The 21,832-nt window shown below is 45.6% G+C and overlaps 2 protein-coding genes across 9 annotated transcripts in view; both read right to left on the minus strand.

Moving 5' to 3' along the window:
- Positions 1 to 7,215: 7,215 nt before the first annotated feature.
- Positions 7,216 to 10,578, minus strand: use1 (unconventional SNARE in the ER 1 homolog (S. cerevisiae)). The gene is made up of 8 exons (XM_053886826.1): positions 10,449 to 10,578; positions 9,922 to 9,971; positions 9,744 to 9,822; positions 9,520 to 9,672; positions 9,418 to 9,433; positions 9,314 to 9,344; positions 9,079 to 9,241; positions 7,216 to 8,422 (listed from the first exon to the last, which is right to left on the minus strand). Exons 1-8 carry the CDS (start codon positions 10,545 to 10,547, stop codon positions 8,240 to 8,242), a joined length of 774 nt encoding a protein of 257 aa, XP_053742801.1. The 5' UTR covers positions 10,548 to 10,578; the 3' UTR covers positions 7,216 to 8,239.
- A 381-nt stretch (positions 10,579 to 10,959) lies between these two features.
- LOC128758674 (unconventional myosin-IXb) overlaps positions 10,960 to 21,832 on the minus strand; it is a 49,384-nt gene continuing 38,511 nt past the window's right edge. For 5 of the 8 annotated variants that reach the window (XM_053864913.1, XM_053864921.1, XM_053864904.1 and 2 more), the window contains 22 exons: positions 20,437 to 20,562; positions 20,195 to 20,344; positions 19,945 to 20,105; positions 18,685 to 19,872; positions 18,544 to 18,613; positions 18,347 to 18,465; positions 17,729 to 17,847; positions 17,248 to 17,435; positions 16,693 to 16,800; positions 16,443 to 16,613; positions 16,333 to 16,374; positions 16,139 to 16,250; positions 16,000 to 16,073; positions 15,688 to 15,880; positions 15,472 to 15,600; positions 15,246 to 15,351; positions 15,043 to 15,174; positions 14,847 to 14,970; positions 14,387 to 14,437; positions 13,146 to 13,261; positions 12,920 to 13,056; positions 10,960 to 12,266 (listed from right to left, as the gene is read on the minus strand). In XM_053864913.1, coding sequence (XP_053720888.1) covers positions 11,752 to 12,266; positions 12,920 to 13,056; positions 13,146 to 13,261; positions 14,387 to 14,437; positions 14,847 to 14,970; positions 15,043 to 15,174; positions 15,246 to 15,351; positions 15,472 to 15,600; positions 15,688 to 15,880; positions 16,000 to 16,073; positions 16,139 to 16,250; positions 16,333 to 16,374; positions 16,443 to 16,613; positions 16,693 to 16,800; positions 17,248 to 17,435; positions 17,729 to 17,847; positions 18,347 to 18,465; positions 18,544 to 18,613; positions 18,685 to 19,872; positions 19,945 to 20,105; positions 20,195 to 20,344; positions 20,437 to 20,562 — 4,131 coding nt within the window. In that variant the 3' untranslated portion in view covers positions 10,960 to 11,751. Of the gene's footprint in view, positions 12,267 to 12,731; positions 12,820 to 12,919; positions 13,057 to 13,145; positions 13,262 to 14,386; positions 14,438 to 14,846; positions 14,971 to 15,042; positions 15,175 to 15,245; positions 15,352 to 15,471; positions 15,601 to 15,687; positions 15,881 to 15,999; positions 16,074 to 16,138; positions 16,251 to 16,332; positions 16,375 to 16,442; positions 16,614 to 16,692; positions 16,801 to 17,247; positions 17,436 to 17,728; positions 17,848 to 18,346; positions 18,466 to 18,543; positions 18,614 to 18,684; positions 19,873 to 19,944; positions 20,106 to 20,194; positions 20,345 to 20,436; positions 20,563 to 21,832 lie in introns of all 8 variants that reach the window. The other 3 variants (XR_008414535.1, XM_053864930.1, XM_053864894.1) reach the window with 3 other exon arrangements.

Here is a 21,832-nt window from a genome sequence, read left to right on the forward strand (position 1 = left end):
GATAGACAGATAGATAGATAGACAGATAGATAGATAGATAAATAGACAGACAGACAGACAGACAGACAGACAGACAGACAGATAGATAGATAGATAGACAGACAGACAGACAGACAGACAGACAGACAGATAGACAGACAGACAGAACGATAGATAGATAGATAGATAGATAGATAGATACAATCCACATAACATGGAAATGAAGCCTCTAAAGACTGAAATTGTCGGTTGACTCCAGGACATTGACCCCATGATGACCCTGCTCATGTTACGATCATGGAGCCATCAGACTCCCGACGGTTTTGGGATGGAAACCTCAGAAACTATTAGAGATGCAAACCACGGCTCCAACATGAGGTCAAGGTCAGGTCAAGGTCAGGGGTCCCAAAGTGACGCTGAGGTTCGAGTGCTGGGAAACGGTGGAAACACACAACTTCCCATCAGAATCCGAGGACACGAGAGTGCACCGCTCCGGTGATGCCACGCTGCCTTGCGGACTTGAAGTTGACTGGAAACTGGATGAGTTCTAAGCTCATTTCATTAGTTTCCGCAAACATGCCAAAGAAAATGCTGAGAGCAGTTTGACTCGCGCAGATTATTTGTTCGCACAAAACCCCTCTCCTCCGTTTGTCGGCATGTTCTCCTCAGCTGCGTGGCCTGGACGGAGACGTGTTGATCCTGATTCAGGAGTGTTCGCCTCGCTTCATAATCTCATGTACAATCAGCAACTTATGAGAGCAGATCAGAACGGATAAAAATTCCCAGGATTCCTGTGACACTGTCGACCTGGCAACGGCCCTCTGTGCCCTGCAGACTCCGCCGAGTTCAAATGTCCCTCAAAAGAACATCCAAACAGTTTAATCAGGGATGAGAACGAATTATGTGGTTAAAGCAACACTGGGATTCTGTGCGAGGACTCGGTGGTCCAGCAACCGTGGCGCTTAGCGGTCAAAGCTGAGCAGATTCCTCCATGAATGCATCACAGTCTGTGACGCTGGGACTCTTCTGTGAACACTTTTGCAGGAAAGCATGGCTTTTTCCAAGCCACTGAACAGGTTAAGGTTGCAAGTCACTGACTCACTATTACCATGCCGTTATCCCTCGGTAAAAAACTATATATTCAATATTATTTATTTGGTGCCAGGTGAGTGTTGGCTTCACCAATGTAGTCAGCATCAGATGACTTTTAGTGCAGAAAAAGACAAAGACACCAAATCTTTCCCAAGCCAGTGTAGTGATGTCACCTCACTCTCCTGGTCCTAGATTGTTTCTCCAGCCAGATGTGGTGGTTACAACTCAAAATTGGGCATGAACACATGAATACATTAGTCACACAATGGTCTCCTAAAATTTGACACTGCATGTTCACACCAAATCTCCACCAAAAGTGACTTCTCCTGCATCTGAAGTTAAGATAATAGGCCAATTGGCAGGGGTTGGATCTAACCTTTATCTACAGTGAAAGTACATCAAAGGCGAGAAAAAAATGTGGGTCCATCAGAACCTTCCGCCATCAGCGCAGTGAGCCACACTCCTGTATTATTGCTATTATAAATGTATTTTTACAGAATGGTGACTTTACATTGACAGTTCAGTACAGAGAGAAGGAACTTCTGGGGTTGTCACGGGACCTCGGTCGGATCCTATCATGAGCTGTCCAGCACCACTTGAAGCTGGGAGAGTCTCTATCACTTAAATGGTTACTATAGGAACCAATTGAGGTTCATGCACAGTGATGTGGAGCAGTGGCCGTGGGTCTGACCTCAGCTGTGCACCAGGCTCGCCTCGCCTCAGCCTCAGCTCCGTCTCTTTCGGCAGGTGAGGTGAAACAAGACAATAAAGACTGAGGTGAAGCAACCAAGTCCTGGAAAGATGAAGAAAACAAGGGAAGCTATCTTGACTCGCGGGCTGCTGAGTTGAAAGCAACAGCCGTCCTGGATGTTGCTGAAGGTGAGAAGTGATTGGTCAGCTGGATCAAAGACTCGCCGACTGAACACGACAGCAGCAATTACAGGGAAGCAGAGGCTCAACAAGCACCAGTCTTCATCTCCACCTGGGCTGACCTCAGACCAGACCTGCCCTCTGCTCGCTCAGCATCAGCAGAGAGCAGGACCTTTACATCAGAGGTTTTGTCACTCTACAAAACAATCTAGCCAAGGTATCGGAATCTCTCAGCAGGACTAGGTCACTGGGTGGAGGAGGCTTTCTATCAATAGCTGAGGATGATTAAAAAAAATAAAATAAAATAAAATAATGAAATGAAAATATGACATTAACAATAACAGCCAGACATGATTTCATGTATTTCTAATGGCCGCCAAATAGGCAAGTGACATGTCATGCTACCAACATATTAACATTTGAAAGAATTGAAGCTTTTTTTTCAATTGATCAATCCAATGACACTAAATATGAAAAACTGTGAATAGAAAACAGAAGGGTGAATGTTATGGTGATGGACAGATTGACAGACGAGGTGAGGGAGGAATCTCTGTGGACCATGACATTTGCTGATGATATAGTGATCTGCAGAGAGAGTAAACATGGAGGAGAAGCTGGAGTTAGGTGTTGAATAGACAAAGAAAAGGTATTAAACACATTTGAAGCTGAATAACTCGGGTGAAAGTGTTGGAACAAGAGACAATAACAAAGACATTGTTTGTTTATGTTCTCACACACTCCAGGAAGTTGTGGACGGAGGAAGGACAGCGAGTATTAGAGTTCAGATGGAGGTCGATGAACAAGCTGTATGCGTGTGGTCCTTGCATAGCTATATGTGGGGACCAATTCTTGGAAGCACTTGGTCCCCACTAGTTTAAGCCTCAAATTAAAGGATTAAACTGAGGTTAAGGTCGGGGTGAGAGGCTGGAGGAGGGCGTAAAATGTCAATGTGAGGTCCCCACAAAACATAAAGGCATAGACTGTGTGTGTAGATATATTAATATTCTTGTGTGGACCAATCTTTGATAAGGTTCTGAGATCATTAAAAGGTCAGTAAAAGAAGTTTATTATAATTGGGAACAAGTTTGGTTCAGAGTCCTGGTTAAGGTTAGCCATTTGTTTTGGATGGTTAGGTTTAGAGTGAGAGGCTGGAGAAAGCATGGAATTGTTCAGTTCTTGACAAAACACTATTCTTGTGAGGATGGTTTAGGTTAGCCATTAGTTTGAGTCATAGTGTCCCAACAAGGATAGAAATTTAAGCACGTATGAGTGTGGGATTGGTTTATCTCTTCTTGTGGGGACCAATTCTGGGGGAAAAACATGGACTTGTGAGGACATTTGGCCGTGGACATAACAAGTCTAATCCTCAATTTAAGGCTTAAAACTTCAAAAATAACTAGGTCATTATAGTTAGGTTTCACCTCGGTTCAGAGTCCTGGTTAAGGTGAGCCATGTGTTTTGGATGGTTAGGCTTAAGGTTGGGGAAGGACAGAAATACAAACGTGTGTGTGTGTGCATGTGTGAGCGTCCATCAACAAAACATAAACATATGAGTGTTTTTGTTTAGGTGAGATTTCTTTTCTCCTCACAAGTCCATTTGAAATATTCTTTATTAAAGTGCATTGTGTGGCTCAACGTCAGATGCGACGCGTAGTGACTTTGTAAGGCTTGTGACCTGCAGTCAACTGGAGCTCAAAGAGATTTGAAAGACAAATGTTGATCCTTGCGTCGGGTAACAAGGCAGCAGAGGCTGGAGATCGATGGCTGCGTGCTGAACGCTGCAGTCAGTCGGCCGACCCAGCCAGCAGCAACATATGGATCGTGCTGGCTGGAGTATGATGGATGCAGAGGAGGCAGGTGAGCGCTGGGTCTCCCACTGCAGCAGGGGTTTCAGTCTCCAGCAGAAACGGAGGATGAGAACTCCTCCACCTCCTCCTCCTGCTCCATGGGAAATGAGCTATCTCCTGGTTCTGCCGGGCTCAAATGTGCTGTTGTGGCTGGAGACAATGTTCCTTCTTTGAATCACATACCAGCTGTTTTGGCCCCCAGAGGACAAATTATCAGAGCAGTGACGTCCAAGTTGTCCTTGAGAGGAACCTTTCTCTCAGACGTGGACACTGTGCCTTCATTTCTGCTGCATTATTGAACACAAAGCTGCACTTGATGGCTGGAATATAACATGGGAGGGCTGCTCAGGGAAAGTGGGAAAGACACACACACACACACACGCTCACTGCTGGGATCGCTGTGACGCAGGTCCTGCACCTGCTCTGGTGTTCGGGGGGCCGCACTGGGGAGCAGCACGGAGGAGGCACAGAATAACACGTGCGTGATCCTCGCCTGCTCCGGTCTCACACTCTCCCTCACAGTATGCAAGGTCTCACTCCCGGACCTTGACAGTTTCACGCTCGCTCTGACGAAAACAAAAGCGCTGGAGTGGCCCACGCTCACAGCCTCCATCAACAAGTCTGTCTATTAAAAACCATCAAATGGGAAGAATCTATTTCTGCATATTTGCCAACACAGCCTTGTCGACCTTCAGCGTCTGAGTCTGAGGGAAACCTGACGGACGAGCTTTGAAAACAAACAGCCACGGTTCACTCTCCCAGGAGGAGGCCGCTGTTCATGGATCGATCATGGCCACGAGTCACAAACCGTGTGGATCATGTCACAACAGAAGCCTTTGTCATGGTTCGGACCTTCTTCAGCCTCAAAAGAGAAACATAAAAGACGAGACGATGTGGGGAGAAAGGACAGCTCTTGGTTTAATTTACAAGAGGAACACCTGGAGACACGACCATCACACTTGTTTTTTTTTTTGAAAAACGATGGAGGAAAAGACAAAATAAACTCCCCTCTAGCTCTCCCTCTACGCCACAGGTGCCAGTGTCAGGTCCACCCGGAAACAGCGGCCCTTAGTGGTCGGGAGTAGTATCAATTTGTTAGCGCAAACATTCCGAACCACAAGGACCCACAGACAAATACAACATTTGGTGATATTTACATGATATTGGGTGATGCAGGAATGCATTATCGTGAGTTGGAGACACAAGATCTGTTATGTTCCAGACGAACTTGCAAACAATTTGGAACATATATATATTCTCCAACCTCCATAGTTTAGCCTCCTTTATTCTGCAGCTCCAGTCGTCTTCCTGGATCAGGCCTCCTACTGTGGGAAGCGGCGGAAGATCTCTGCCGGGGCCTGCTGGGAGATCCTGGATCAAATCAAGTCGCAGAGGAGATTTAGCAGGACTTCGTGGACCATCCAGGAGCAGCAGGGTCTTATGCTCCACTGAGGCTGGCTCATACTGTAGCTGCAGTGGCTGGAAGGTCCAGAGCATGAAACTGTTGAACTGAGGGCAGAGATGGGGCCTCGAGGATGAAGGTGAGGATCATCAGACACAGTCCATGATGGGCTTCTCAGAGAGATACTGAGCTTTGCTCCCCAGAACCAACAGATTTGAGCAAAGACGGCTCAACATCAAAGTCAAATACAGTGTTACCTGGGTTCTCGACCACATTCTGTTCCACATGGCCATTTGAGAAGCGATTTGTTCGAAATCTCAATCGATTTTTACAATTCGACCTTTACAATGAATGGAAAAAGCAATATTGCGTTCTGTGCCTTAAAATAGTCTTTTGTAGGAGTGAATGTAGAGTGTCTGCTGCAGGTGCGCTGCTCCTCTATGTGTGTGGCCGCTGCATGTGGGAGGGGTTGCCGAGTGAGTGTCGTCTCTCCAGAAGTGAAGAGGTGCCCGGTGCGTGTCCAGCTCTGAATGTGCGCTTCTGTGCAGTTTGGCTGTGACAAAGTCATAAACCAAGTAACGCTCTGTCCCAGACTCGCCTCATCCCTGTCCCAGCTCCAGCCCACAACAGGACATCAAACCCTGGAAATCCGAAGCAAAAAAATCTCAAAATTTTTGTTCGAACTCCGATTTGTTCGAACTCCGGGACATTCGAAAACCGAGGTACCACTGTACACCTGTGGTTCGAAAAACCGAGGTACCACTGTACACCTGTGGTTATCGCTGAACGCTATAATTGGTGCAAACATGGCTCCACTGTTCAAAGTGGGAAACAGTGTCGCAGACGGAGCACAGTCAGCTCCAGCAGGAGAAAGGTAGTGAGCACATGACTCTCACTCAGTCGGCTGAGGATGTGAGGAGCCGCAGGTTGTTGGCTAGATGATGCCTGAACAACATGAGAGTGGCGGCAGCAGCAGCGATGAGGTCATGCGGGCGTCTGAGAAGCCAAACAGCTGTGATTCACACAGCGATTCTGGACTGTGACACCAGCTCCTTCGGTCTGGTGGTGGCCTGCATACCTGGGCTTCCAGCAGGAGAAATACCCCCCTGGGCTCCTAAAATACCCAGCGTGCGGGCAGGCAAGCGGGTGTGAGCCCAGCTGAGCGTGAGGTGGGGCCACAACCATGGAGGGAGAGAGGAAGGGCCAGAGGCAGAGCGGCAGGCCCGGGCAGGCAGCAGCCTCACAGAGCTCCGGCGAGCAGCAAACAGCAGGTATGTCTCCGTCTGTTTGAGAACCCGCGTGATTGACCTGACCCCAAACCAATGTTCACCTGCCCGACATGCTGACTCGCCTTTTTTTATACAGCTAATGTAAAGCATCTTAGTCCTTAAATGACCACATGTATAGAGGAAATACTTTTTAAAAATAAACGATTAGGTTTGCTTATTAATGACCTTTTGACCCCAGCAACCGTCGTTTTTTACACACGTTTCCTGGTTCATGTGTCAACACTTCTGCAGTGACCATGTGGCCACTTCCTCCCATCTTGTCTTGATATTATTCTGAAAAAAATGGTTTGGCTTTTAAAGTGTTGATGGATAAAAGTAGACTCACTGGGCTGAGATCACATCTTCTCTGCTCCATCTTCGGGCTGCACCTGACTCACAATACAGTATTTACCCACATAATGTGAACCTGCCTCTCTGAGTGCATCTGCAGCCCATTTGTTTGTGTGTCTGCAGACAGAACCTCTGAAAGAACTTAATACATCACCATTTAGGTCGGTTTGCTTTCGGCATGACTCTTCAGACCAGCGGTAGCTGCTAAAAGGGCACAACACAAGTTTAACTCATTGCCAGGAAGATTGACGAAGCTAAATCCCATTCCGAACTATGACATTGCAACAGTTTAACAGCCTCGACTTCACCCATGTATCTGATCCTGGAGCTGGACTGACACCTAGAGGACACTTGGAGCAACTGCAGTCGGCAGCGTAATAACAAGAGGCGGAGCTCAACAGTCGGAAGTCACATTTATTACACGCAACAAGAACAACACACACACGCGTCATCACACCGGAAGTGAACACGTTTCGACACAACACTCTCGAAGATGTCAGACTCCCTTTCACACCAGGACCTGATCCGGATTAAAGACTTTCCAGATTCAAGTTAAGATGACCACTCCACATTTTGTCATGGGAATGTTTGCCTCGCAACAAATTGATTTATCAACCTCCATTTTCCTTTCTTACCAAATTTCGAAATTCATAATATGCTAGCTGACCCTAAAATATGTTTGTGCATTGAAGCAGTAGGTTTGTGAAACTAGTCCTTCCCCGACAATTACTTAACCTTTTCTTGTGCAGAATCATCACTGAGAGCATCACTAGTTTTGTTGAATATTTTCTCAAGAAAATCCACCATCAAGACTAGCCTATTATTCATTTTTCTCTATATGTTATAATTTTTTTCACTTAAATTATTTTTAGTACTTTGATGATATGAATGTAGCCTTTTAGAACTTTTTATAATGAATTAATTATGACCTCAAAATATGATCTGAACATCTACTGGAATCGTTTTGCACTGAAGTGTGTGTGAAGTGAGTCAGTCCAAATATCCATGATGATCTAAGGTGAACCTGACTCCCTTATTATTCTCTTCACAACCATCCGACTGCAGTGTCCTTTGCCTGCTGGGTAACACGATCCACTAAAAACACTAGTTCTGCACCGACAGCTTCTATCACACATGATGACAATTCACCAACATAAAAACATGAAATAGTAATGTCGACTTTTTAGGTCCTAGTGAACCAGTGAATCCTCTGTTCGGTGTTGGACAGCTTCCTTTACTCTGTCAGTAAAAGGCGCAGGGTTGTAGCAGTGACGGATGTGAAGTCACGTAAGGCTCTGACTCGCAGTCAGCAGACGGCTTCGCTCAAATGTCTGTTCGACGTCCTGAATCGCGCGGTGGCCTGTGCTGAAGAGCCACTTTGGTTCAGATGCACGAACGTCCTGTGGGTCTAACGCAGTTTGGCGGTGACATCATCTGAGGCGGGGGAAGATTCTGATGAAGAGGATCATGCTGATGAAGGTGAAGGACACCAGGATGAGCATCAGCCACAGCAGCCAGTTCACAGACTTCTTGGTGTGCTGCTCCAGCCTCTCCGACTCGGTTTTCAACTTCTCAAAGTTCAGGTCGGCCTGTCGCATCGACTGCCCCAGAGTCTGTGGAGAGAAGCGTCACGGTCGTGTCATCGAGTGGAGCGAATCACTGATCCACAACGTCACACCCACATTCTGAACAGAAATGATCGCTTCAAAACAGTGAAGCCCTTTTCATTCTATCATGCCATTTCATTCTGTTCACGTCAGGCTTTGTATTTGTATTTGCATTGTATAATAATATCATATGGATCCATTTACTCACGCAACCCCATGTTTTGAAAGAGTTATGTGAAGAAACGTTAAGTCAGACTTAAGACAAAACTAGCTTAGGGTTCATTTTATTTAGCTGTTTCATGCTGTTTATATATTTTCTGTTTTTTTGCAGTTTGAAGATGCTTCACTGATTGTGTGTCAGCTGCCTAAAGGTAGGTAGATCAGTGTGACTTGGTTATTTATAAGCAGATCAAAGGATGAAAAAGTGTTTTTGTGAAACCTCAGTGTTCAATACAGGCATCCCAATAGCAATAATTCATGTGGTAATATCACCAGCAGATATGACAAAATGAGTCGCACATATTTATATTTGAAATAATGTTTTGAAAAATATTGGCATATGGGCAAAATATAATCTTGGTTTGCTGCCAGTTCACTACAAAAAGGTCCAGGGTAAGTAAAAAACAAAGGAGTTTTTAAAATGAACGGAGCAGAACAGTGACCTGATTGTCTTGCTTGATGATGTTCTGGGCAGCCAGTGTGTTGTTCTTCAGGTTGCGGGCCAAGTTCAGCATGTCCTCTGCCAACTTCTCCTGCAGGTTGTGGTGATGCTGCAGGACGGCGTCTAGTTCGGCCGCCGACTGGCGCTCGTCCAGGGGTAAACCTCTGCATGTGGTCAGGTGGTGAGTGGACAAGCAACAACATTGGCCTGATAATGCACAGCCAGTGCTGTTTTACCTTCTGTTGCGCAGGTCTGCTTCAGAGGTACCTACAAAACACAGCGGAACAATAGAGGTCAGACAATGAACATCACATTTAAGAAAGCTTTAAAAGATTCTCACCTTTTTCTGACCAACCCTGATGGATACAAACAAAACATCATGAGAAAAACATTCAATCAAATTCAACATCTCATATTATTTCATATCATGAGAGGAGTCTACCGTTCCAAGCAGCTCGTGCCTCATCTCTCCTGTGCACCGAGCTTTGGTCTGGATGTGGACGGTCTTGGTAGCAGGCATCCTCTCAGTGGATATGGTGGGTGTTCTCCCGGGAGCCAGAAACTGGTTCGCCAGCGCTTTTTCAGTAGCAGAGGTCTGCAGAACGGAAGAGTGACCAAGTTTGCCAAACCACGGAACCAGAGTTTAAACAGCGTTTACACACTAACCAGCTTCTCAGCTTCCAGAAGTCCCTTCAGAAAATCTACTTTTCTTGTATATTCAGTCAGGATCTCAGGTGTGGGTTTGCTGGGAGAGACACATTACAAGAGAAGAACAATGAACACAAAACTACTTCCTTTAAAGGAGCCAAACATCCTGCTGAACAAAGTCCACTGAACATTGTACCTAGGACTTTTCCGCAGAGCCGCCAACATCTCCTCCAGAGCACCAACATACTGAAGACAAGCGACACACCGTTAGAGCCCAGTCGAGACTCCTTCACATCACATTCTAAAGTAATACAACTTTAATAACCAGATTCTCAAATTCTAAACGACACACGTGCGATACCGCGGCTTTGACAGTGGTAAAAATATAGGTTCCATTGTAGAAAACTATCGAGTATGAGAACGTATATAGACTGACAGCTTTTGTGTTCGTTATAGCCTCCGCAGCTTTTTTTTATAGCACGAATTGTACGGGTTTTCAAGGGAAAAAATGGCATTTTAGTAAGATGCACGTGTTATAGATTATAAACGAGCATACAGCCTGATATGACAAGGAAAATTGAAAAAAATAACAGGCAAAAAAACAGCGTCAGTCCTGTCAGTGGCGACGTGGCTAACACAGCCAGCGGCTAACAAGAGTCGCAAGAATTCGTCGTATTTCAGTTCGTTCAAGTCCTGATACTTCACCCGAACACTTGGAATTACCTTTTCCAGTCGCCATTCAGTCTCTCCTCTCTTCTCTGAAGCGATAGATTCACAGCGAGACAGCAACCTAACAAAATTGATCTCTAATCTCGAAGCCATAGCGGAATATGCCGGACCGTCGCGGGAGATTGGCGTCATAGCACAAGGATGACGTCGACGGCTTCATGTTTTACAGTTCAGCGTTGTCATGACTTACTTTTGAAATTAATCTATGGCTAATAGCAACTTGAAAGCTCGCATTAATTACTTTAATAATTGAGATTTAAGATATTTGAGATGTAAGATATATAAAATGTTTTACTAATAATAAAGGAGAGGTGTGGCATTAAATCAAATAAATCTAATTTATTCACTATAGATTTGCTATGTTCATGAACAGAAGTGACTGTATTATTTCTGAAAACAGAAATGCTTGCAATGAATACTTATGCAAAATACTATTTCTATCCACTGTAGGTTAAGTAATTTTTAAAAGTGCATTTTGCGAATAAAGACAAAGACTTCGGGTTAACAAGCATCACAATCTGTATTTTCATGTTAATACTAACAGTTCACGTCATTCACTCCCAACCACTCTGTAACACACAACACCATCATCACCACCCAGTTGGACATCATTCAACAGCAGTCGGAAAGAAACATTAGTACTACAAGTAAATCAAAGGAGACCACAGCTGGACTTGAGCAGAGACCGGACCAGAGCAGAGGGTCCATTAAGTGACAACAAATTGGGGTGAGGAGTTTACACGTCTTGGCACAGTCTGATAATGTGGCTGTGTTTACAGTTTCTATTGATACAAAGGAAAAGTGGCGCGTGCGACTCTTGCTTCCCTTTGCGATGAGAATCTGAGGGCTGTGCAGCAAGTCAAAGGTCAACATGGAAAGTTGTGGAGGACGTTCAACTGGAAACCTCCCCACTATTAACCAAGAACAGGACAAACAGTTTTGCTCAAAACAGTCACACGTGAAGGCACGAGCCAAAGCTGTAAAAAGAATTCTTTGAGCAAGTTGGTGTCACCGGTTCATTAGGGACAACTTGGACGTAGAAAAGTGCATCTGGAACCTGCAATACTTCCTTGAACTATAAATGCATAAAAAATAATCTACTGTTCCGTTAGGTCCGAGTCAAGTCGACCTCCAAACTGGAAATCATATTTTAAAATGATAGAAAAGGTGCTTGGCAACATCTTGTCCAGCTTTTTAATGTCATACACATCAAATATTTGCAGTTCCAGCAAACAGATCAGTCTCAGATCAGATCAGTTTCCTCGCAGGAAAGGCATCACCGTCTTCTTGCTCCTGGTCAAGCTTCTGCATCCATGTAAGGTATGTCTGGGTCAGAGAAACGTCTGCAAGGTTGCGAGTGCGCATCCTGAGATGAGGGCGTTACCATGGCGACGGAGCAGGAGGATGAAGTGGTGGAGCAAGAGGACAAACTCAACATGGACTCACTCTCAGGACTGTCTATATACACTGACTGAGTGTTGTCACTGCAGCGCCCTTGTTGCTCTCGTCTCCTCAATAAGTTTATCAAAGTTCGACGTGTGGGCGGCGAGCAGGTCTGAGCGCTACTTGAGCCTGGAGACTCAGGCACGACCCCCGATGGGAGCTTCACGGTGTTTGGGATGACAGGATTGCGACGCTGGAGAGGGTTCCTGAGGGAAGAGTTGAGCGTTTCTGAGGATGAAGAAGGGCAGCTGGTAGGGGTCGGGTTGGGCTTGCTGACACGTCCACCAGGGACTTTCAGTCGCAGCGACAGGTCGGGTGGTTTAGGTGGACAGGCAGGTCTGTATCTTCTCGTGTGAGGGCCACAGAGTCCTGCAAAACAACAAGTGGACGAGAAGATCAAAGGGTTTCTCAAAAGGATCCACTGACAAAGTGTGCCAAAACAGCTGCATGCAGTTTTGTTAGAAAGAGAAGTGACAAGACGCAGTAGAGACAATGGAGCTCTGATTTGTTCCCCACCATCACTGAAACACACTCACACCAGCAGCAGACCACCAACCTCCCCATCTTCCATATTGCATCCTGCTGCTGTGTACCAAATACTCATTGCCAAGGTGAAGGGATGACCAATCAATTTTTAGACTGTTGCATGTGGCTCAAAAGGACCAACACAACAAACTTGTGTGTGTGTCAAGTGAGGAGTCCCACATATGCATATGAAAAATCAGTTGGTGTTCTGGCGCTCAGTTCAAAAGAATTTGAAGGTCTCAAGGACTCCACTAAAGGAAATGTTTCAACATGCATTGGGACCAAGACATGCATGCTAAAACTACACACACAGACACACACACTGTGCTGCACTTCTTCCAACCTGCGTTGCAATAGAACAGATGGCACCACTCCCATCACCATCACTGGTCCAGACCTGCACCACAAAAGAAAGGAAGGGCCCCGCCCATTGGCCCGGTCAGAAACCCGCAGCTGAGTGCAACAGGTAGGGGGAGGAGAGGAGGCGGAATACTGACCGTCCTGTTCTGAGCACAGGGCTGAAGCCCGCTGCTCATCCAGGAGACTCTCTGAGCTCAGAGAGGCTTCTGAATCCAGGTTCTCCTGGTCTGAACCGGGCTGCTCCATATCTGGAAGTCGACAGGCGAGATCCTCTCTGAAGGGGGGGGGGATCCGTGGAAGCGTCAGTGAATGAAACACCAGCAATGATGGTAAAATGAAGGCATAGATAAAACTGAATTTTACTTCTCCTGCTTGATGGACTTGATCCTCTCCACCAGATTCTTCTCGGCCTCAGTGTCGGAGTCCAGCGCCTCGTTCTCAGGAACCACTTTAAGATCAGAGCACACCTTCTCGTGCATCTGCAAAACAAGGCCACACATTTGAACTCAGCTCATTCCGGAAGAACAACGGGACTATGCTGGCAAACGTTAGTGGGAGAAGAGAAAAGCGGGTGTTCATGCATCGGCCACTTCTGGATGCACACGACAGCAAAACCTTCATCAACACCAAAGGTTTGAAGACTTTATAGAACCTCTCACTCGCAACAAAGCAACCACCACAACCAGAAGTACCAACATCAAACTTCGCTTGCACACATCTGAGTCCTTCAGAGAAATAGGAATGATCCAATACTTTCTTGAAGTCGACAGAACACTTTTATCTCCCATTTTTCAAGAAGAATCTTTAGACTCTTCTCTACTCTGAGCACCACATGCTTGGATGTCAAAGAATGGCACCCAACTTTCTGACATGCTTGCAGCTCCCAGCACGCATCTTCTCGTTTCCAAGATCACAACACATTCTTGGGTATTGGATCATTCATTATTAACTTGACAAACATTTACCTGTTAAAAGTAAAACACAAATACAAACAACAAATATCACCCAGATGGAGGTTTGTGCTAAAGGTGGGGGAGGTCATCTGGGGTCATCCACACAATTGATGGTGCCCCTATTTTGTTGGCACAATAATGGTGGTCACTGCTGTTAAGACCTCAGAGAAACTACTGACGCAATCACATAGGATCACAGTTCCTAAAGAATTCACATACATGTATTTGCTTTTAATGGTAGGTAAAAATATGTACGTGTGTAGCAACATATTCCATCCACAGGTCACTGCAGAAGCACTTCCACACTGGGGCGGCACAAGAAACAGCATGAAACGTGAAAAACATCAATGGATGGATGTGCTGTTTCTGTCAGAAATATCAAGCTTTCTTTGGACACTATAACAACCTTACTCAATGAAAATAAGGTTGAAAATTGGAAAAACTGACTCATGAAAAATGGGAGCAAAAAAAAGTATTACTTTGGTGCATTTGTTTCATATCTGAACCAAATGACCAGGAACATGCAGACGACGACCAGTTAGTAATGAGGTTTCAAGGGTTGGTGGATGAAAACCGACAGGTTTTCAAGTCATGCATGTATCCTGCACACTACCACTACCGGACCTACAGAACCACGGCGATCATACATACCACGACTCCTTTGTAAGGAGCTGAGAACCTGAGAGGTAAATGCCAGAAGTGCTACAGAGAGACAAGGGACATCGGCCACATTTACTCTAACATACTTCGACATTGTAAAAAGACACAGTTGTTAGACAAGTTATGTATTTGATTAGGTTACATCCAAACTAGGATTTCTTTAAACAGAGATTGAACTATAACTGAAAATAATGTTAAGAAATTAACAAAATGAACACGCTAATACCTACATCAGCTCAGAGTTTTGTGCATAAACATTTCTCTACCTATGACTTGAAGTTCGTAATTTGAGAAATTAAATGGTGAGATGTCATGAAGATGCTTCTGGTTTTTGAGACGAATTTGCAGTCAGACTAAACAGTCTCAGAACAACGTTTCCATTTACGCTTTAAATGAGTGTTTCGGAGTATGGGGGTATCCTAAAGTGACCTGGCACAGCCTCAGTTCTCACCGTGTTTTGCCTCTTCAGTTTTAGCTGGTTCACGGCCAGCGTTTCGGCGTACTCGAGCTGCTCGATTTCCTCCATCTTTTCATTGTACCGTCTGATCTGCTCGCTTATGATCATCTCCACACACCTGGGGACAAGTTTTGGGTCAGGGAAAAAAAAAAATCTTCACTTTACAACTGTGAGGAAATGACAGCCATACGTGGTGGTCTTGGCCACGTCTTTCATGCTGAGAAGTGGGTCAGCACCGTCCGGGCAGCGCAGAATACATGGCGCGAACACGATGGCCAGAGAATTTGGTGACATGCGGTTGGAAGCCTCTTCTTTACAAACCCTGGGAGCGATCAGGAGTTGACTCTTCACAGTGTGATGGCTAACACCATGAAAGTTTCACGCGACCGGTACCTGACAAGGTGAAAGACGAGCCTCTCCAGGGTGTTAAAATTAGCAGCAGGAAGCTCCTCTAAAACTTTGTAGATGGCGTAGAGCTGCTCCTGCTTCTCTGGCAGTTCTGAGAAATGAACAAACAACTATTAACAACAGACAACTCAAGATGTTGTCTCTAAAAAGGCAGCGGCTTCATTCAGAATTATTGTACGCAGCGCGAACACCACCTTGTGGCTGCACTCACCTACTGCATGTAGGAAGTCATTGTAATGTGTAAAGGTCATCAAAGGGTCCGGCAGCTCTCTGAGCCACTGTTTAACCAGGCCTGTCACCGTGTGGATGGGATAGTCTTCAAGGCACACCACATTTGGGTCTACAAAACATCATGTAAGTAAATAGGTTTAGAGTGAAACAGAAAAACACCCACCACCTGGTGGGCAGGTGGGTGTGAGCAGCTGACCGGACTCCAGTCGCTGGTGCAGCTCCTTCATGCGGTTGGCTGAGCCCGACTTGCGGTAGATGCCTTCGGTGTAGAGTCCATGCATCTCCACATGCTCCAGCATCATCTCAAGAACCATGGGGACTGGACTCTTGTCGTTCACCAGGTGACACACTCGGACCCCGAAGTGCTGACCCCCTGACTCCTCGTCAAACTGTGGGCAAACAAGAGCAACAATCCATTATCAGTCATGACGAATAAAACAGGATCTTAAAACAGGGTTAGACTTGAGAAAGAGGTCTCTGAACTCAGCGTGTATTCCGCAAACCATACCCGTTTGGCACTGAAGGTGGAGCAGTCAGTCACTATTTTGCAGAGGCACTTCTTGTGGCAAACCATTTTACAATCTGCAGGAATGAGCACAAATTAAATTAGTCTGAATTCAACCCCTTTGTGTCCCTACCAAACTCACAATTGCACATATAGGCCTTCTCCATGCCCCAGATGTAGGAGGAACACTGGTCACATGACTGCATGATGTTGACCTGATAGTGGACGAACACGTGGTCCAGGGGACTCTCCATCTATGGAGAAGATGTTAAATCATTAAACATGCATATCGTTGAAATTTTCAAAAACAATAATAATGCAAGTCAGATTGCTCACGCTTTTGTCCTTGCTTCGTCTCTTCTTCCTCGTTTTTGCAGGCTGCAAGAAACAGCCAGGTGTCAGATGGTGCATTTTTTTCAATGGCGGTCAAATGGTGGTGTATCTACCTTGGCAGGCTCCACCTCCTCCTTCTTCATCTCTCCTCTGATGAAGCCGTCCAGCACCGACTGGAACAGGTTCACCACAAGCTGCACTTCATCTTTCTGTGAGTTCCCCGCCAGGTTGATCACCTTGTTCTGGTAGCTGGCCATCAAATCTTTGTATCCTATTGTGGGTTTCTGGAGTGGTGGCAAAAGCGGGTGAGATGGTGGCGTTTCAAATGCCTTTTAAGAGCACAAGATGAACGGGCAAACTCACTGGCAGAGAATACATGGCTTTGATTGTCTCTCTGAACTGCATGGTGGCTGTCATGAAAATGGCCTCTGTGGCCGACAGTGACTTCCCTCTGGAGCGGAAATCATTGACCTTAAGAGGAAACACAGTGACTCATTTTTCTGCATACACAATATTGACTGAAAGGTAGCTGCGATAAATGTTTCATCGAGACTTCTGCTTTAAAAAAGATCCCAAAATACCACTGTGTCAGCCAGAGGAGTGAAATTTAATTAGGAGGAAGCAAACAAAAATAAAAACAAATCAACCTGACAACGACGTGGCTAATACGTGGATTTTTACAGGCAAACAAGCTTCATGCCATCAAAATATTGAGCCACATGAAACTGATAAAATCACAGGCGTTTTATTTACTTTAAAGTACACACACAAAAAAAGAGCAGTTGAGACCGGCTGTGGTGGTGGAACGCACGGGTGAAAAGAGTGAATAAAAAAAGAGACCTTGTCCAATAGATGCATGGAAACTGCCCTCTCAAAACCTGCACAGCTTCTAGCATTAGGATGCTTTGGTAATCTCACCTGGTTGCCAAGAAACTCGTCAAGATGTCGCAGCTCATTAGCGTTGGTGATCTCTCGATCCAGCGACGCGTTCCACTGCTTGGAGACCCGAGTAGCTCGGCTGATCTTGATAGTGGGGTTTCGACCCAAGCTTTTGAGAGAGTGGTCACTGTGGCTTTTGGAAAGGGGTCGAGAAGGATACCCTGTCGCTAGAGATGTGAGGGAGGAGCACAATGTTAGGTCAGAAATAAAACAGCTGAGGTGCAAAGCCTGAGAACACTGGTTTTGAGAGAGCAAGCTCCCACTAAAGTCAATGTTTTCTCTGAAAGCAAGCAGTGGCGTTACTCTGGATTTGAGTTGAGTCAGAGCAACAAAGCGCTAATACAGTATGAACAGCATAAGTGAGCTTTGTTCGATGAGCATGATGGAAGGATGAGGACTTCTGTCCAGTTGACACACAGACAAGACCAGGGTGTTTTCGCAGAACATTAAAACTGCTTACCATCGCAGCCTGGTGGCCTTTCACTGAGCGTTTGTGCGAATGTCACCTCTCCATTGTCTGGTGTCTGAGCCTCTTTGTGTGGTCGCTTCTTCAAGATCTTACTGAAAAAACCACCCGGCCTGAAGGAACAAGAAAATGAATTCCATCTCATCCAGGAATTTGTTGCTAGTTTGGAATGTCATTGGCTTGGCATGAAAGAATTTCTTCATTGGTTTATGTCCTTTGAAGACACATCAAGTTGAAAAATTTAGCAAGGTATCTTCCTTTCTTCCTGCAACAATGTCCACCATATAATTTGGGCTCTGCCCAAATCACTAGCCTCATTCTACAGGCCTGTGCTGCCAGACACCACCGCCTTACAGTCACCTATCTTCTTCAGATTCACATTCCAACTTATCCTCTATTCTTCTCTCTTCTGGAAATAAGTGTTCACCACCACCACCTCCATCCTTTCATGCAAAACCTACGACCAGCTGTCCTTGACTTCACAAACGCCCAGCACTTTCCCCAGGAAAGACATGATGATTTTTATTTTGTGGTGTGGCCACCACAGCAAATTTAAATGTAATTTACGCCACCAGACGAACAAGGATCATCAGTTTGTACAAGAATCAGCACCTGTCTGGCGTGGACGGAAAAGAGTGCGCAGAGTCCTGCTGACCAAAGCTTTCTGTGCTTCTTCTCCTAAAAGAGCCTCCCCAGTGACCTTCTGCCAGACCTTCAGGGGAGGGAACCAACTAAGAAGCAGAAATGAAAGTTAACGATTCGATATTTCTGTGTTAACAACTGTCAAATGTTTTACAGAATACAAGTACCTCTTTGCATGATAAGGCACTAGCTCCCTCTGAGCGAGGAGACAAACTGTCCACTGAAGAGGAAGTGGTCCTGCAGAGAAAAGGTCATTTTATGTAATTCCTCAGGATTTGTTAGAAGGTACTCTGAGGAAGTAGACATACAGTGGATGCTTCTTCCTGGTATCCTCTTTTAGAGACGACGGTGGGCTGGTGCTTTCAGATTCCCCGTCACTCCTTCTCGCCCTCCATTTTTCCGGTTTCTCCTTGATGGCTCCTGGACGTCGCTGCAGGCTCACAGCTCCAGCATTGTCCCCTAAACCATTTTTCTCAAGCAAAGGTTCAACAGGCTGCAAAGACAGTGTTGTCGGACGAACAGCAGAGGAAGCTTTGGCCTCTTTCTTTTCACCTTTGTCCTCTTTCATTTTCCAGGCAACAAAGGTGTACTGGTCCAACTCCTTGCTATCAGTTCGCTCTTTTTGCTTGGGGTGGTCCTGGCTTTTTGTCTTGGGTGGGGACACTTGAGCTTTACTTGTGCTGGAGGTAGATGAGACTGTGGCGGCGGCTCGTTCGGTCTCTCTCTGATTGTGCTCCAGGCCTCTCTTTCGCCGCTGCTCTCTCTTCTCCTGACTACGGGAAATTTGGCCCTTGTTCTGGGGCCGGACTCTTTTGTGCTCTGAATGTGCCGAGTCTGTGGCCCGATTCATATCTGACACCTGAGTGGGCAAGTTAGATTCAAGTTCTTTAGAGACAGAAGCATCACAAGGAAGATCACTTTGACTATCTGTGTGTCCTGTTTGGCTCTCTATATGCTCCTCCATTTCTTCCATGTTCTTCTGAGGTCCAGCCTCAGCCAGAGTACCGCTAGTCTCCACATCAGATGGCTCACCATTGACCTGTTCCTCTGCTTCATGTGGCCAGTCTTCCTCATCCCCGCCCTGATCTCCTTCAGCGTACACGGATGTATCAATGTCTCCATCGGTCTCTCTTTTGACCTCCACTATGGGCTGAACAGGGACTTTTTCCTCCAAGGTTTCCTCAGTGACCAACTCTATATCCACATCCTCTCGTGTTTGTGGCTCCTCTGTAACTCTAGTCTCTTCCTCCAGTTTTCTCTTTTCCTCTGCTGCTGCTGCTTTCCTCTCGGCCTCAGCTTCCAGCTCTTTTCTAGCAGCTTCCTCATCTGCTCGTCTCTTTTCCGCCTCTTCTGCCTGTCTTCTTAGCTCTTCTTCCTCCTCCATCCTCTTCCTTGCTTCCTCCTCCTCTCTTCTTATTCTTTCCTCCTCTTCTGCCTTCAGCCTCGCTTTTAGTTCTTCTTCCTCCTTTTGTTTCATCTCACGGATGGAGTGACACCTAGAACAGACACAGAATCATTACACTCTGTATCATAAAGCATGTCAGATATGATCTAAGGACCTATGTTACCTCCTTCGTGCAGAGTGTCCTCTGACCAGGGCTTGTATTTTGGTGGCGCCAGATCGTTGTCGATGATACAAGTTTCTCTGTCTGTAGCCTCTCCAGAGAGCCTGGATTACAGTGGCTGCACTGCGCTTTTGTTCTTCCATGCAGTACCTCCGCCATGACCGCTGAGAAGATGGAAATGTTTGACTATGAATATTTGGCTAAAACAACACTCATTCTGATCTTCAAACCAACTAATTTGCCACAAGCTTACCTGAATCACAATGGCTGCCTGTCTCATGTCCAGGAATTCTTTCCGCTGGAGTCGAGCTTTGAACCAGCGCTGGAGGAAGATGATCTTCCGCATGACGTCCTTGTGCAGTGTGTCCTGCAGCTTCTGTCGCTCCAACTCCTTCAGAAACACCTGAACAGAAACACAATTTCGTGACATCGAGAACGTGTAGTGAATATGAAAGCCTAACTTTGTGAAGTCCGTGAAGTCTGAGGTCTACCTACCTTAGTTTTACCAATCTGGTAAGTGGTGGGGTCCAGACCCATTCTCTTATCCAGCAGTTTCGAAATGTCCTCCTTTGATGCAGTGGAGTTCTTTGGCAGTAAAACCCTGAATTGCTCCAAGAATTCCTGGGAAAGTAATAAAAAATATTTTGTTTCCAAACATTAACGTATCAGTGTCTACTTTGAAAATACTGGATAGTAACGTCAACATTTAATACATGGGTGACTCGGGCCTTACACACAAAATATGTAATTGTGAGGTGAAACAAATGACAGTGATTTAAATGCTCAAGTTGAACACTGACTCAACTGAGTTTATTTTCCAGAAGAAAAGCTCAAACAAGTCTCATTCTTTATGCCTGCATTTGCCAGAGAGTGTGTCCCCTGAAAGAGGATTTATATTGTCTAAACTAAAACTGAAAGACTTTGTTTAAGTCTGAGGGACAAATCCAGACACTTGTGTACTACTCACACATTCTAATTTAAGTAACCCTAAATAACGTCATCGACCATCAGGTGGATTTGTTCACGACTCTGTTTAGTCTGAAATAAACTCATCAAAAGACTGATGAGAGGCGGATGATTTGTTTGGTTGAGCACAGATGTCACCTCAATCACAGAGGCCACGTTACTGCTGCACAACACCAACTTGTGTGCAACTACTGTGGCGATGAACTGTCCTTACAACAACTCTGAAGTATGATCTTTTGGCATCTTTTAACGGACGTTAGCAAAGTTGCGAAAGGGCCAACAAACCGTGCTCTGCCAGGCCTTTAGCTAGGAGCCGCCACATTACACTGGTATATGGCGGCATCCAGCGATGAAGCTTTGGTCGAGAATCGGGCGTTATGCAGACGCCCAGACGCCCTCCTAGCTAAAAGCCACTGCTCTGCCGAAAATGCAAGAAATATGCGTTTTTATCTTTTGTCATCTCTTGTTCAAAGGTGACAGGTGCAACAGCTAACTGGACCATTCAGGTCGTCACAGGAACATGTCGCAAGAACTAGTGTAGTGAGGATACAACACAAATACATCAACCAAAGTGAGGCAGTGGGCAGCGGAGGAGGAAGGAGAAGGAAACCACCAGTTTCTGGCTTCTGGTGACAATTTGACAAACAGAGACACCTGATGACAACTGGCAGGTGTATTCAAAACTGAAGAAGGCACTTTGACAAAGAAGTATGCACGAACCAGTTAGTAACAAAAACAAATACATTTTGTTTTGTTTTGTATTTTAAATCAGCGATTATTTGAGCAAACCACAGCCATGACTATGGCTAACTTGATTATTTTGGTTTAACTGACCACAGTAACTTAAAACTTTAGAGCTTGTATTTTGACAGGATGGAGCGGGGAGTAATAATGGATATTAAACTATCTATACACCTCAATCATA

The sequence above is a fragment of the Synchiropus splendidus genome, chromosome 1, assembly GCF_027744825.2.
Source record: "Synchiropus splendidus isolate RoL2022-P1 chromosome 1, RoL_Sspl_1.0, whole genome shotgun sequence".
NCBI lineage: Eukaryota > Metazoa > Chordata > Actinopteri > Syngnathiformes > Callionymidae > Synchiropus > Synchiropus splendidus.

Excerpts from the sequence above, each read along its gene's own strand:
- use1 (XM_053886826.1), bottom strand. The coding sequence starts at position 10,547 with ATGGCTTCGAGATTAGAGATCAATTTTGTTAGGTTGCTGTCTCGCTGT. Across the intron at positions 9,673-9,743 it reads TTCTGGAAGCTGAGAAGCTG|ACCTCTGCTACTGAAAAAGC; the intron begins GTTAGTGTGTAA and ends TCCGTTCTGCAG. Across the intron at positions 8,423-9,078 it reads TCATCAAGCAAGACAATCAG|ACTCTGGGGCAGTCGATGCG; the intron begins GTCACTGTTCTG and ends TTCTCTCCACAG.